This window comes from Hemitrygon akajei, chromosome 5, assembly GCF_048418815.1.
Source record: "Hemitrygon akajei chromosome 5, sHemAka1.3, whole genome shotgun sequence".
NCBI lineage: Eukaryota > Metazoa > Chordata > Chondrichthyes > Myliobatiformes > Dasyatidae > Hemitrygon > Hemitrygon akajei.
In genome coordinates, this window is record NC_133128.1 from 718,255 (window position 1) to 732,528 (window position 14,274).

Sequence of the window (14,274 nt, forward strand, 5' to 3'; positions counted from 1 at the left end):
TTTCTTTTCAACCTAACAGGAACATAAAGATTCTGTACCCTCAAAATTTCACCTTTAAATTACCTCAATTTCTCTATTACATCCTTCCCATAAAACAAATTGTCCCAATCCACTCCTTCTAAATCCTTTCACATCTCTTTAAAGTTAGCCTTTCTCCAATCAAAAATATCAACGCTGGGTCCAGTCCTATCCTTCTCCATAATCCAGTCAAAAGCCTTATGAAAATCCAAGTGCACCATATCTCTGGTTTTCCACTGCTATTCTACATCCCTAACAGATTACTTTAATATACTCCAGCACATCAGTCAAACATTCTGTTTGTGCTATTGGAATGTGTTTGAACTAATTTGGCAGGGAAATAGAAACTGAGTAGGTGATCTAAGGATTGTATATCAAGGTCCCTCAATACTCCTTAGGACCGTACCATTCATGGTGCATATCCTTGCCTTGTAAATTCTCCTAAACTGCATTACCTCACATTTGATCTACAAAATGGTGGAGGAACTCAGCAGGTCAGGAAGCATGTATGGAAAGGGATAAACAGTTGATGTTTTGGGCTGAGACCCTTCATCAGGTTAGCTGTTACAGTTGATGTTTATTCTATTTCTTTGCAGACATCCTCTGTTCCCACTCTTGGCTCTTCTTTTTGAAAAATGTGAGCAGTCGACCCAAGGCTCTGAATGTATCACTTCGGCAAGCTTTGATGTGGACATTGAAAACTTTGTTCGCAAACAGGAAAAGGAAGGGAAGCCATTTTTCAGTGAAGACCCAGAGATTGATAATCTGGTGAGATGTGGTGCAATAGCATCTGCTTATAATTAATTTCTGTCATTACCTTTACTGTACTTTGCAGAAAGTCTTCCAGCATATTGACTTGTAAAGAATTGGGTGGTGCTGTGCCTGGAAGAAGGGCTAACTGGTGTTGGTGGTGTTAGGTTTCTGCTAGTTATTAAGGTACTTCATCTACAAACATTGATTGGGGATCTCCATAAATATAGATCAGAACCATCAGACTGCAGAAATCTGAGTTCTGACTAAAGATCTAAGGTGCAGCAATATGGGTCCAAGTTACACCTGTATTTTTTGGTTTATTATCACTGACATACCTTGTGACAATTGTTGTTTTGCGGCAGCAGTACAGTGCAAAAGGTGAATAATGAGGTACGTAGATGAGCTCATGGGCTGTTCAAAAATCTGATAGAGGGGAAGAAACTGGTCTTAAAAACATTGAGAGTGTGTCTTCAGGCTCCCGTACCTCCATTCTGATGGTAGTAATGTAAAGAGGGCAAATCCCAGATGGTGTATGTCATTAATGATTAACTGTTTTCTTGAGAAACTGCCTTTTGAACATGCTTTCAAGGGTGAAGAGGACTATGTCCGTGAACTTGGTTGAGCAATGCCCTGTAGCCTCTTGTGATCCTGTGCCTTGGAGGCTCCATACCAGGTTGTTATACAACTTTGGTTATACCATGGGATTGAGTTCAAGAGCTGTGAGGTAATGTTAGAGCTATGTAAGACCTTAGGCAGACCCCACTTGGAGTAATGTATTCAGTTCTGGCTTCAGTTCACTACTTTCTGGCTGAAGAAATTCCTACTCATTTTGTTCTAAAAGGACGCCCCTCTATTCTGAGGCTGTGTCCTCTGGTCTTGGACTCTCCTACCATAGGAAACATTCTCTTCACATCCACTTCCACCATTCGATAGGTTTCAATGAGGTCACCCCTCATTCTTCTGATTTCTAGTGGCAGTGCCATCAGACACCTAATTCTTATTCTGATTCTGTATGTTTAAAAAGATTAATTTTGTTAGCTTGATTTATTAGCTTTATTATGTATATTGAAATATTAGAACATACATTGTTTTGCATCAATGACCAACACAGATAGAGGATGTGCTGGGGGCATTCCACAACTGTTGCACACCCACAACTTTTTAATCCTAATTCATACATTTTTGGAATGTGGGAGGAAACTGGAGCACCTGGAGTAAAGGGAGGAACATGCAAACTCCTTACAGACAGTGACGATCTTGCAGCTGGCACTGTAAAGCATAACCCTAGCTGTAGAGCTACCATGCCAACTGTTAGACCTACTTGACCGAATCTCAATCTTCTAAATCGCCCTCCTGCTCTGGTACCCAGCCCACTGCTACGGTGTATCTAACACCAATCCCTGCAGTTCTAAATGGGTTACAGATTGCTTGTCAGGAATGCATGTCTCAATTGCTTCCCTCTGGCTGCTTTCACCAAGCCAATTTTGAGTCTTGTTTGCCAAAACACCTTGTATTCTTTCAGCCATAACCCTCTGAACCATCCTACAAGGCACAGCTTCATGATTTTATATTAATTCTTGTGAATCAACTTTGTATCTTACCCCCTGAGAAATTTTAAAAAGCAAAAAGAAAGGAAAAGATGAAATCTGAGGGCAAACTAGCCAATAATATAAAGACAAATACCAAAAGTTTTTTTCAGTTATATAAGAAGTAAAAGGGAAGTGATATTGGACCACTGGAAAATTATGCTGGTGAGGTAGTAACGGGACACAAAGAAATGGCAGCTGAACTTTGCATCTTTCAATCTGTCTTCACTGTGGAAGACACTAGCAGTGTGCCAGAGGTCCATGGGCATCAGGGAATAGGAATGAGTGCCATTGCTATTACAAAAGAAAAAGTGCAAGGCAACCTCAAAGGTCCAAAGATGGATAAATCACCTGGATCAGATGGACCGCATCCCAGAGTCCTTAGAGGGAGGTTGCTGAAGAGGTAACAGATGCATTGGTCATGATCTTCCAAGAATCACTTGATTCTGGCATGGTCCTGGAGGACTGGAAGATTGCAAGTGTCACTCCACTCTTTAAGAAGGGAGGAAGGCAAAAGAAAGGAAATTATAAGCCTGTTAGCCTAACCTCAATGGTTGGGAAAGTGTTGGAGATTTTTTTTTTATTAAGGATCAGGTTTCGAGGTACTTGGAGACCAATGATAAAATAAGTCAAAGTCAGCATGGTTTCTGTCAAAGGAAACCTTACCTGACAAATCTGTTAGAGTTCTTCAGGGAAGTAACAAGCAGGGTGGACAAAGGAGAGGCAGTGGATGTCATTTACTTGCATTTTCAGAAGGCATTTGATAAGGTGCCACACATGAGGCTCCCTAACAAGATAAAATCCTATGAGGTTACAGGAACAATACTGTCATAGATAGAAGAATGGCTGACAGGCAGGAGGCAATGAGTGAGGATAAAATGGGCCTTTTCTGGTTGGCTGCCAGTGACTAGTGGTGTTCCTCAGGGGTCAGTATTGAGACCACTACTCTTCACATTGTTTGTAAATGATTTGAATAATGGAGTTGACGGTGTTGTAGCAAAGTTTTTGCAGATGATATGAAGATAGGTGGATGTATAGGTAGTGCTAAGGAAGCAATGCAATTGCAGCAGGACTTAAGACAAATTGGAAAAATGGCGGCAATGTGGCAGATGGAATACAGTGTTGGGAAATATATGCTAATACATTTTGGTAAAAGGAACAATAGTGCAGACTGTTATCTAAATGGGGAGAAGGGTCAAATATCAGAGGTGCAGGTTCCTCATGCAAGACTCCCAGAAGATTAATTTACAGGTTGAGTCTGTGGTAAAGAAGGCAACTGCAATGTTGGTATTTATTTCAAGGGGAATAGAATATAAAAGCAAGGAGGTATAGTAATACTGAGCCTTTATAAGACGCTAGTCAGGCTGCACATGGAGTATTGTCAACAGCTTTAGGCCCCATATCTCAGAAAGGTTGTGTTGTCATTGGAGAGAGTCCGGAGCAGGTTCATGAGGATGATTCTCGGACTGAAGACGTTACCATATGGGAAACATTTGGCAGCTTTGGTCCTGTACTCACTGGAATTTTGAAGAATGCGGGAGTATCTCTTTGAAACCTACCGAATGTTGAAAGGACTAGATAGGATGGATGTGGAGAAGATGTTTATTATGGTGAGGGTATCCAGAACTGAGGGGCAACCTTTTAGAACAGAGGTAAGGAGGATTTTTTTTTTTTTTAGCCAGAGAGTAGTGAATCTGTAGAATGCTCTTCCACAAACTGTGATGGAGGCCAAGTCGGAGGGTATATTTAAGGCAGAAGTTGATAGTTTACTGATCGGTCTGGGTATCAAAGGGTATGGCAAGAGGGCAGGTGTATGGGGTTGAGTGGGATCTGGGATCAGTCATGATAGAATGACAGAGCAGACTTGATGGGCTGAATGGTCTAATTCTGCTCCTATGTCATGGTCTTATTGTTTAAATTAATTAGTGCAGAAGCATATTCTGTAAATCTATGCAATTATAAAGTATTGGTATTGGTTTATTATTGTCACAAGTACCAAGGTACCAAAGTACAGTAAAAAGCTTGTCTTGCATTCTGTTCACCCTGATCAGGTATTCGAGGTAGAACAAAGTAAAATAATAGCAATGTAAAATAAAGTGTAATGGCTACAGAGAACGTGCAGATAAACAATAAGGTGCAAGATCATAACAAGGTAGATTGTGAGGTCAAAAGTCTATAGTCAAGTCAAACTAGAGTTTCTAGAAAGTATTGGGACCTAGAGGCAAAAGAAAATAAAAATTTATAAGTAATAGCAAGAATCCACTGTTAGACCAGATGGAACCCACTGCCTGAGTGCTGCTTCTGTCCGGAACATTGGGGGGACCCTGCAGCATCACAGCAGCAGTCCGGGAGCAGTGTTGGAATCTGCGGTAAGATGCTGAACTTTAAATAACTTGAGAGACTGTTTCATGGAAAAGAGCACTGCTGTCACTGCGTTTGGATTAGTGCTAGCTTTGTCACGGGGATCATCGCTTCTGGGAAATGGCGCAAGGTTTAAGAAGAGCTCTGGAACCTTCATGAGGGTTCGCCCGGTTTGAAAACATAACAGTCTATTAGGGAGCGGAGACTGTGCAGGTCGGAGAATCCGTCTACAAAGTCCGGAGAGACAGCCAGTTTTTTCACCTAATGACTAATTACTAATGACTGATGGAACTAATGGAACTATCAAACTGCCACGCTTGCGAAAAATAGGAGTAAAAAGGAAAAGTTGTTTGGTCATTGAATGGAATCCAGTTAAAAAACCTCCGGGTAGACGCATTCAATCTCTTTCAAGTGGGGAAGCTGCACATATTCAAAGAAGAAAAAGAAATCCAACTTGACATCTATCTTATACAAGAGGTCCATTCAAGAGTCTGATAACTGTGATAGAAGTTGTCTTTGAGCCCGGTGATATGTGGCTTTTGTATCTTCTGTCCAAGGGGAGAAGAGAGAATGCCTGGGATGGGTGGGGAGTCTGAATATGCTGACTACTTTACTGAGCCAGCGAGAAATATAGACAGAGTCCATAGAGAGGAGGCTGGTTTCTGTGATGTGCTGAGCTGTGTTGGCAACTACAGTTTCTTGCAGTCACGTGCCAAGCAGTTGCCACACCAAGTCATTTTGCATCCAGATAAAATGCTTTCTATGATGGTTCAGTAAAAATTGATAAAATTCAACGTGCTCAAGCTGCATTTCTTTAGCCTCCTGAGAAAGCCAAAGAAAATTTATTATCGAAGTGTGTATATATCATCATATACTACCTTAGGATTCATTTTCTTGCAGGCATTTGCAAGAAAATAAAGAAGTACAATAGAATTTATGAAAAAAACTATAGAAATACAGACTGACAAACAGCCAATGTGCAAAAGAAAACAAATCGTGCAAATAAAAATATTGAAACCATGAATTGTATAATCCTTGAAAGTGATGCTGTAGGTTGTAGAATCAGTTCAGAGTTGAGGTGAGTTACTTAGCTGGTTCAGGAGCCTGATGGTTGTAGAGTAGTAACTGTTCCTGAACCTGATGATGTGGTACCTCCTTCCCAATGGCAGCAGTGAAAAGAGAGCATGGTCTTGATGGCAGGTCGTTGATAATGGGAGCTACTTTCTTGTGGCAGTGCTCCTTGTATACGTGGTCTATGGTGGGGAGGTGCTGCTGAGCTTTCTTGGCTGTGACGTCAACTTGGTTGGACCAGGATAGGATATTGGTGGTGTGCACAGCTAGGAACATGAAGCTGTCAGCCCTCTCAACCTCAATATCATTGATGTAGACAGAGCATTTGCACCAACCAATGGGATACTGATTGTGGATGATCAGCCATGATCACAGTGAATGGCAGTGCTGGCTCAAAGGGCCAAAGGGCCTACTCCTGCACCTATTGTCTATTGTCTATAACCCCCTTCCTGAAGTCCTTGACCAGCTTTTTCGTGGACATTGAGGGCGTTGTCATCTAGTAAGCTTCCAGAAATTACTGCAATTGTTGTTAATTAACTTCATAGTCAAATCAAGTAGCTTAGTCTCTCTGTTAATTTTATGTTACTTTTCCATGCTTTGAAGATGGTGAAAGCAATCCAAGTGCTGCGTATTCATCTGTTGGAGCTAGAGAAGGTTAATGACTTGTGCAAAGATTTCTGTAACCGTTACATTGCATGTTTGAAGACGAAAATGAACAGTGAAAACCTACTGAGTTCTGACCCTGGTGGACCATATGCTTCTGTTCAAACTCAGGTAAGAAGTAATATCCCTGCTATTACACCTTAAGCTTCTTCCTGACTACCTTGTAACTCTCAAGAGTCATGTCTGATTTTGCTTCATATACCTTAAGTATGCTTCCTTCTTCCTCTTGACTGAATGGTCAATCTTTACCCTACCATTCTTCCCCAGTTTCAATGGGACAAACCTATCCAGAACCTCATTCAACTCCCGAAACAGCCTCCACATTTCTGTTGTTTATTTTCCAAGTTCCTGCCATCCTTAATTTGCCCTAATCCAAGTAAAAACTTGCACATACCATCTGCTTCTATCTCTATCAAAGGCTATGGTAAAGATTAGGGAGTTGTGGTCACTTTCTCCGAAATGCTCACCCACCTGACCAGTTTCTTTACCTAGTACAGACACAGTGTGGCCTGCTCTTTAGTTTGCCCCAACATTACTTTGCACTAAAAGCACCTTGAATGGCAAAGCATCTCACTGTTTTAGTGTAGTCCAGTGTAGAACCTATAATTTTATTTTATCTTTATGCTTTTCCATAACTGTGTTAAATTCAAATAACTAATGATCAAAATTGAATGCTCAGTAACTTCAGTATTACAGTGATATTCATAAATGGCAAAGTTAGAAAGGGACAGAGTTCTGAAATGAATAAGCATGATGAATGTAATAAAATGACATTCTGTTGTTTATCAACATAATTAAAAAACTGTATGATTAATCTTTTTATGCATCTTTTATAAAAAAAATATTCTGCCCAGCAGCTTCCTGTTCAGAATACAACTATCAGCACTCTACCTGGCACAATCAGTCCCCAGGGAATTGTGGTTCCAGCTACAGCACTCCAACAGGGAAATGTCACAGTGACTACAGTCAACCCCACACAAGTTGTATCAGGTATGTGGTTGTTAAAAGTAGATGGGTAAACAGCAGGCAGAATCACACAATCTACCTATCTGACATTTGAATTAGCCAAATTTCTTCAAGGAAAGGGAAGACCAAACCCTTGTTTATAATCTGACCTTGAGGGTTATGAAGTAATCATGGTAACTCAGCAGAATCTGATGAAAAGGTTATTCATTCTCATCTGGATTTGAAAGGCTATTGATTGAGATAGAGGAAGAGAGAGACACATGGCACCAAGCTGCAGGCAAAGAGTGAAAAGGCGAGGAAGAGGTTACAGTACTAGAGGCAAACTCTTTTATATCTGATCTCCTGCTCTGTTGAAGCCACTTTCCAGCTTTGTAGTGGTTCTTCCATTGTTTTTGTGAACTTCGGGACTGTGGTATTGGTTGTTTGAGAGGAACCTAAGAAACTAGGAGCAGGAATAGGTCACCATTCAGTATGACCAATACTGTCTTCCTTGCATTTGCTTCAGCTTTTCACAGATACCCCTCCTTCCTACACTATACTTTTGAGTAACTTTTATTTTATTTGTTTGTTTATTTATTTATTCATTGAGATACAGTGCGGAACAGGCATTTCCGGCTAATAAGCCGCGCTGCCCTGCAACACTGATTTATCCCTAATCATGGGACAATTTACAATGACCAAATAGCTGACTAAATGGTATGTCTTTAGATTGTGAGAGGAAACCCACACGGTCATAGGAAGAACTCCTTACAGGCAGCGGTGGGAATTGCCTGGGTCACTGATGCTGTTAAGCTTTGTGCTAACTACAGTGCTACTGTGCTGCCCCCGACTTTATTGTACTTTTCATCCTTTGCACTGCCAACTGCAGCTTCATTTTATCTACATTATAAACCTTCCACAGAATTAACCAATCCAGATGAAGGGTTTCAGCCCAAAGTTTTGGCTATCTATTTCCCTCCACAAATTCTGCCTAACTCGGTGAGTTCCTCTAGGATCTAGATTCTAGTATTGAGTCATAGAGAAGTACATCACAAAAGCATGCCCTTCAGCCCATCTAATTCATACAGAAAACAATGAAAACTGCCTATTCACAAAGACCTACACCAGGACTATAGCCCTTCATATCCCTACAAAGAACATATGAAATCAGAGCAGGAGTAGGCCATCTGGCCCAGCGAACCTGGCTGATCTGGCCATGGACTCATCTCCACCTACTTCCCTTTTCCCCATAACCTTTAATTACCCTTCTATGCAAAAATCTATCCAACCTTGTCTTTAAATATATTTACTGAGGTAGCCTCCACTGCTTCCCTCTAACTATCCCTGCAACCATCCAAACTTCTTTTAAACTTCACTTTTAAAAAAATTATGGGAATCGTATATAGGCCACGAAATATTAGCCAAGATGGGGGGTTGAGATTGCAAAGGGGGCTGGAAAAGACATGTAATAAGGGTAATGACACAATTGCAATGGGGGACTTCAATAAGCAAGCGGATTGGGAAAACCAGGTTGGCGTCAGATTGCAAGAGAGGTAATTTGTTGAATGCCTTCAAGATGGTTTTTAGAGCAGCTTCTGTTTGAGCCTACTCAGGGAAAGGCTATCTTAGATTGGGTGTTGTGCAATACCCAGATCTTATTAGGGAGCTTAATGTAAAGGAGCCCTTTGGAGGCAATGACTGTAATATGATTTAATCCATACTGCAATTTGAGAGGGAGAAGCATAACTCACATGTATTAGTATCGCAGTGGAATAAAGGGAATTACAGAGGCATGAGAGAGGAGCTTGCCCAGGTGGATTGGAGGAGGATACTGGCAGGGATGATGGCAGAGCAGAGATGGCTGAAGTTGCTGGGAAGGTGCAGGATAGATATGTCCTACAGAGGAAGAAGTTCTCAATTGGCAGGGGTAGGCAACTGTGGCTGACAAAGGAAATTAAGGACTGCATAAAAGCCAAGGAAAGAGCATATAAGCATAAAAGTGAGTGGGAAGTTGGATGATTGGGAAGCTTTTAAAATCCAACAAAAGGCAACTAAAAAGATGAAGTACGAGGACGAACTAGCCAGTAATATAAAGAAGTATACCAAAAGTTTTCTCAGTTATATAAAGAGTAAAAGGGAAGTGAGAGTTGATATTGGACTAGTGCAAAATGATGCTGGTGATGTAGTAATGGGGGGCAGAGAAATGGCAGATGAACCTGATGGGTACTATGCATTCGTCTTCACTGTGGAAGACACCAACAGTGTGCCAGAGGTCCGTGAGTTTCAGGGTGCAGGAGTTAGTGCCATTGTTATTACAAAGGAAAAAGTGCTAGGCAAACTCAAAAGGTCTTAAGGTGGATAAGTCACCTGGACCAGATAGACTACATCCCAAGGTCCTAAGAGAGGTTGCTGAAGAGTTAATGGATGTATTGGTCATGATCTTTCAAGAATCACCTGATTCTGGCATGGTCCTGGAGGACAGGAAGATTGCAAATGTCACTCCATTCTTTTAGAAGGGAGGAAGGCTAAAGAAAGGAAATTATAAGCCGGTTAGCCTAACCTCAGTGATTAGGAAAGTGTTGGAATCTATGTTTTAAGGATGAGGTTTCAGGGTGCTAATGATAAAGTAAGTCAAAGTCGTCATGGGTTATGTAAAGGGCAGAAATCATGCAGGGAGATGAGAACTGAATTGAAGAGGCAGAGGATGGAGTGGTTGGCACACCAGTAGTCACAATTTGCAGGGAGTTTGTGAGGAAGGATAAGCAGATGATAGAGCAAAGATGCACTCAGCCAGATGGTTTGATATATGTCTATTTTAATGCAATGACTGCCAGAAGGAAGGTGAATGAATTTAGAGTGTGGATCAATACGTGGAATTATGATGTTGTGGCCATTACAAAGACTTAGATGTCTCAGGGGCAGGAATGGCTGCTGAGTGTGCCAGGCTTTAGATATTTCAAAAAGGACAGGGAGCGAGGCAAAAGAGGTGGGGAGTGGCATTGCTAATCAGGGATAGTGTCATAGCTGCAGAAAAGAAAGAAGTCATGGACAGATTGTCTACTGAGTCATTGTGGATGGAAGTCAGAAATCGGAAGGGGGCAATGACTCTATTGGGTTTTTTTTTACAGACGCCCCAATAGTAACAGAGACATTGAAGGGCAGATAGGGAGGCAGATTCTGGAACAGTGCAATAATAGTAGGGTTGTAGTAATGGGTGATTTTAACTTCCCTAATATTGACTGGCATCTCCTTAGAGCAGGGGTGTCAAACTCATTTTAGGTCACGGGCCGGATTGAGCAAAATGCAGCTTCATGCGGGCCGGATCAGTCGGACGCGTGCGAACGCAGCTTTCGTTGCCTCCGTTTTTTCAGCCTGCTCTCATGTGTCTCAGTCTCTGCTATAACTACAAAGTGTTTCACTTTACAAATTCCGTTTCTTATGAAGAAGACTGCCAAGCAAGACTGCCGAATAAACACTAAAAACCCTGAAAACCTGGTACCTGAATAAACTCAGCATTAGCCATATCATACGCCATAGGCGCTTCGATTACTGGGGCTGGCTTTAATAGTAATTAGATATTATCTCGCGGGCCAAAGATAATTCCACCGCGGGCTGGATTTGGCCCGCGGGCCTTGAGTTTGACATATATGCCTTAGAGCAAGGGGTTTAGACGGTGTGGAGTTTGCTAGCTATATTAAAGAAAGTTTCCTGATGCAATATGTAGATAAGCCAACCAGAGGAGAGGCTGTACTTGATCTGGTATTGGGAAATGAACCTGGTCAGGTGACAGATCTCTCAGGGGGAGAGCATTTAGGGGGTAGTGATCACAACTCTACCTCCTTTACCATAGCACTGGAGAAGGATAAGAGCAGACAATTTGGGAAAGAATTTAATTGGGGTGGGGGAAATATAATGCTTTCTGGCAGGAACTTGGCGGAAATGCGGCAAATGTTCATGGAGCATTTGCATGGCATTCTGCATAGGTATGTTCCATTGAGGCAGTGAAAGGATGGTAGGGTAAAAGAACCATGGTGTACAAAAGATGTAGAATATCTAGTTAAGAAAAAAGAAAAGCTTACAAAAAGTTCAAGAAACTAGGTACTGTTAGAGCTCTAAAAAATTACAAGCGTGCCAGGAAGGAGCTGAAGAATGAAATTAGGAGAGCTACATAGGGCCATGAGAAGGCCTTGGTGAGCAGAATTAAAGAAAACCCAAAGGCATTCTGCAAGTTAGGGGGTCAGCGAGAGGTCTTGGTACATATTGGTACCAACGACATTGGTAGGAAAAGGGAGGAGTTCCTGAAAACAGACTACAAGGAGTTAGGAAGGAAGTTGAGAAGCAGGATCTCAAAGGTAGTAATCTCGGGATTACTGCTTGTGTCACATGACAATGAGTATACGAATAGAATGAGGTGCAGGATAAATGCGTGGCTGAGGAATTGGAGCAGGGGCAGGGATTCAGATTTCTAGATCATTGAGACCTCTTCTGGGGCAGGTGTGACCTGTACAAAAAGGACGGGTTGCACTTGAATCTGAGGAGGACCAGTATCCTGGCAGGGAGGTTTGCAAAGGCTGTTGGGGAGAGTTTAAACTAGAATTGCTGGGGAACCGAACTGAAGTGATGGAGGAAAGGGAGGTTGGCTCAAAAATAGACAAAGCTTGGAGACCGTGCAAAAGGGAGGATAGGCAGGTGATAGAGAAGGGATGCACTTAGACCAATGGTTTGAGATGTGTCTATTTTATTGCGAGGTGTATTATGAAAAAAGTGGATGAGCTTAGAGTGTGGATCAGCACTTGGAGCTATGATGTTGTGACCATTACAGGGACTTGAATGAATGGTGCAGGGGCAGGAATGGCTACTTCAAGTGCCAGGCTTTAGATGCTTCAGAAAAGACAAGAAGGGAGGCAAAAGAGGTGGAGGTGTGGCACTGTTGATCAGAGATAGTGTCATGGCTGCAGTAAAGGAGGAAGTCATGGAGGGGTTGTCTATGGAGTGGAGTCTCTGTGGGTGGAAGTTAGGAATAGGAAGGGTCAATAACTCCATTGGGTGTTTTTTATAGACCACCCAATAGTAACAGTGACATCAAGGAGCAGATAGGGAGACAGATTCTGGAAAGGAGCAATGATAATAGGGTTGTTGTGGGAGATTTTAATTTCCCAAATATTGATTGGCATCTCCTTAGAGAGAGGGGTTTAGATGGGGTGGAATGTGTTAGGTGTGTTCAGGAAGGTTTCTTGACACAATATGTAGATAAGCATACAAGAGGAGAAGCTGTACTTGATCTGGTATTGGGAAATGAACCTGATCAGGTGTCAGGTCTCTCAGTGGGAGAGCATTTTGGAGATAGTGATCACAATTCTATGTCCTTTACCATAGCATTGGAGAGGGATAAAAACAGACAAATTAGAGAAACATTTAATTCGAGTAAGGGGGAATATGAGGCTATCAGGCAGGAACATGGAAGCAAAAATTGGAAACGGATGTTCTCAGGAAATCGTACGGAAGAAATGTGGCAAATGTTCAGGGGATGTATGCGTGGGGTTCTGCATAGGTACATTCCAATGAGACAGGGAAGTTATGGTAGGGTACAGGAACCATGGTGTACAAAGGCTGTTGTAAATCCAGTCAAGAAGAAAAGAAGAGCTTACAAAAGGTTCAAAAAACTAGATAATGATAGAGATCAGAATCAGAATCGCTGAGTGTGTGCCTTCAGGCTTCTGTGTATCCTACCTGATGGTAACAGTGAGAAAAGAAGATTATAAGGCTAGCAGGAAGGAGCTTAAGAATGAAATTAGGAGAGCCAGAAGGGGCCATGAGAAGGCCTTGGCGGACAGGATTAAGGAAAACCCGAAGGCATTCTAAAGTATGTGAAGAGCAATAGGATAAGACATAAGAGAATGGGACCAATCAAGTGTGACAATGGGAAAGTGTGTATGGAACAGGAGGAGATAGCAGAGGTACTTAATGAATACTTTGTTTCAGTATTCACTACGGAAAAGGATCTTGGTGGTTATAGGGATGATTTGCAGCAGACAGAAAAGGTTGAGCATGTAGATATTAAGGAAGAGGATGTACTGGAGCTTTTGGAAAGCATCAAGTTGGATAAGTCACCAGAATCAGATGGGATGTACCCCAGGCTACTGTGGGAAGTGAGAGAGGAGATTGCTGAGCCTCTGGCGATGATCTTTGGATCATCAATGAGAACGGGAGAGGTTACGAGGGTTGCGGATTTTGTTCCCTTATTCAAGAAAAGGAGTAGAGATACCCCAGGAAATTATAGACCAGTGAGTCTTACCTCAGTGGTTGGTAAGTTGATGGAGAAGATCCTGAGAAGCAGGATTTATGAACATTTGGAGAGGCATAATATGATTAGGAATAGTCAGAATGACTTTGTGAAAGGCAGGTCATACTTTATGAGCCAGATTGAATTTTTTGAGGATGTGACTAAACACGTTGATGAAGGTGGAGCCATAGATGTAGTGTATATGGATTTCAGCAAGGCATTTGATAAGGTACCCCATGCGAGGCTTATTCAGAAAGTAAGGAGGCATATGATCCAAGGGGATATTGCTTTGTGGATCCAGAATTGGCTTGCTCACAGAAGGCAAAGAGTGGGTCATATTCTGCATGGAGGTCGGTGACCAGTGGTGTACCTCAGGGATCTGTTCTGGGACCCCTACTCTTCATGATTTTTATAAATGACCCGGATGAGGAAGTGGAGGGATGGGTTAATAAATTTGCTGATGACACAAAGGCTGGAGGTGTTGTGGATACCGTGGACGGCTGTCAGAGGTTATAGTGGGACATTGATAGGATGTAAAACTGGGCTGAGAAGTGGCAGATGGAGTTCAATCCAGATAAGTGTGAGGTTGTTCAT

At 42.0% G+C, this 14,274-nt stretch overlaps 1 protein-coding gene across 5 annotated transcripts in view; it reads left to right on the forward strand.

Moving 5' to 3' along the window:
• The window catches only part of pknox1.1 (pbx/knotted 1 homeobox 1.1), a 228,454-nt gene that overhangs the window by 108,461 nt on the left and 105,719 nt on the right, over positions 1-14,274 (forward strand). For 3 of the 5 annotated variants that reach the window (XM_073044731.1, XM_073044728.1, XM_073044730.1), the window contains exons 4-6: positions 615-786; positions 6,393-6,563; positions 7,307-7,442. In XM_073044731.1, the coding sequence (XP_072900832.1) occupies positions 615-786; positions 6,393-6,563; positions 7,307-7,442 (479 nt within the window). The other 2 variants (XM_073044729.1, XM_073044732.1) reach the window with 2 other exon arrangements.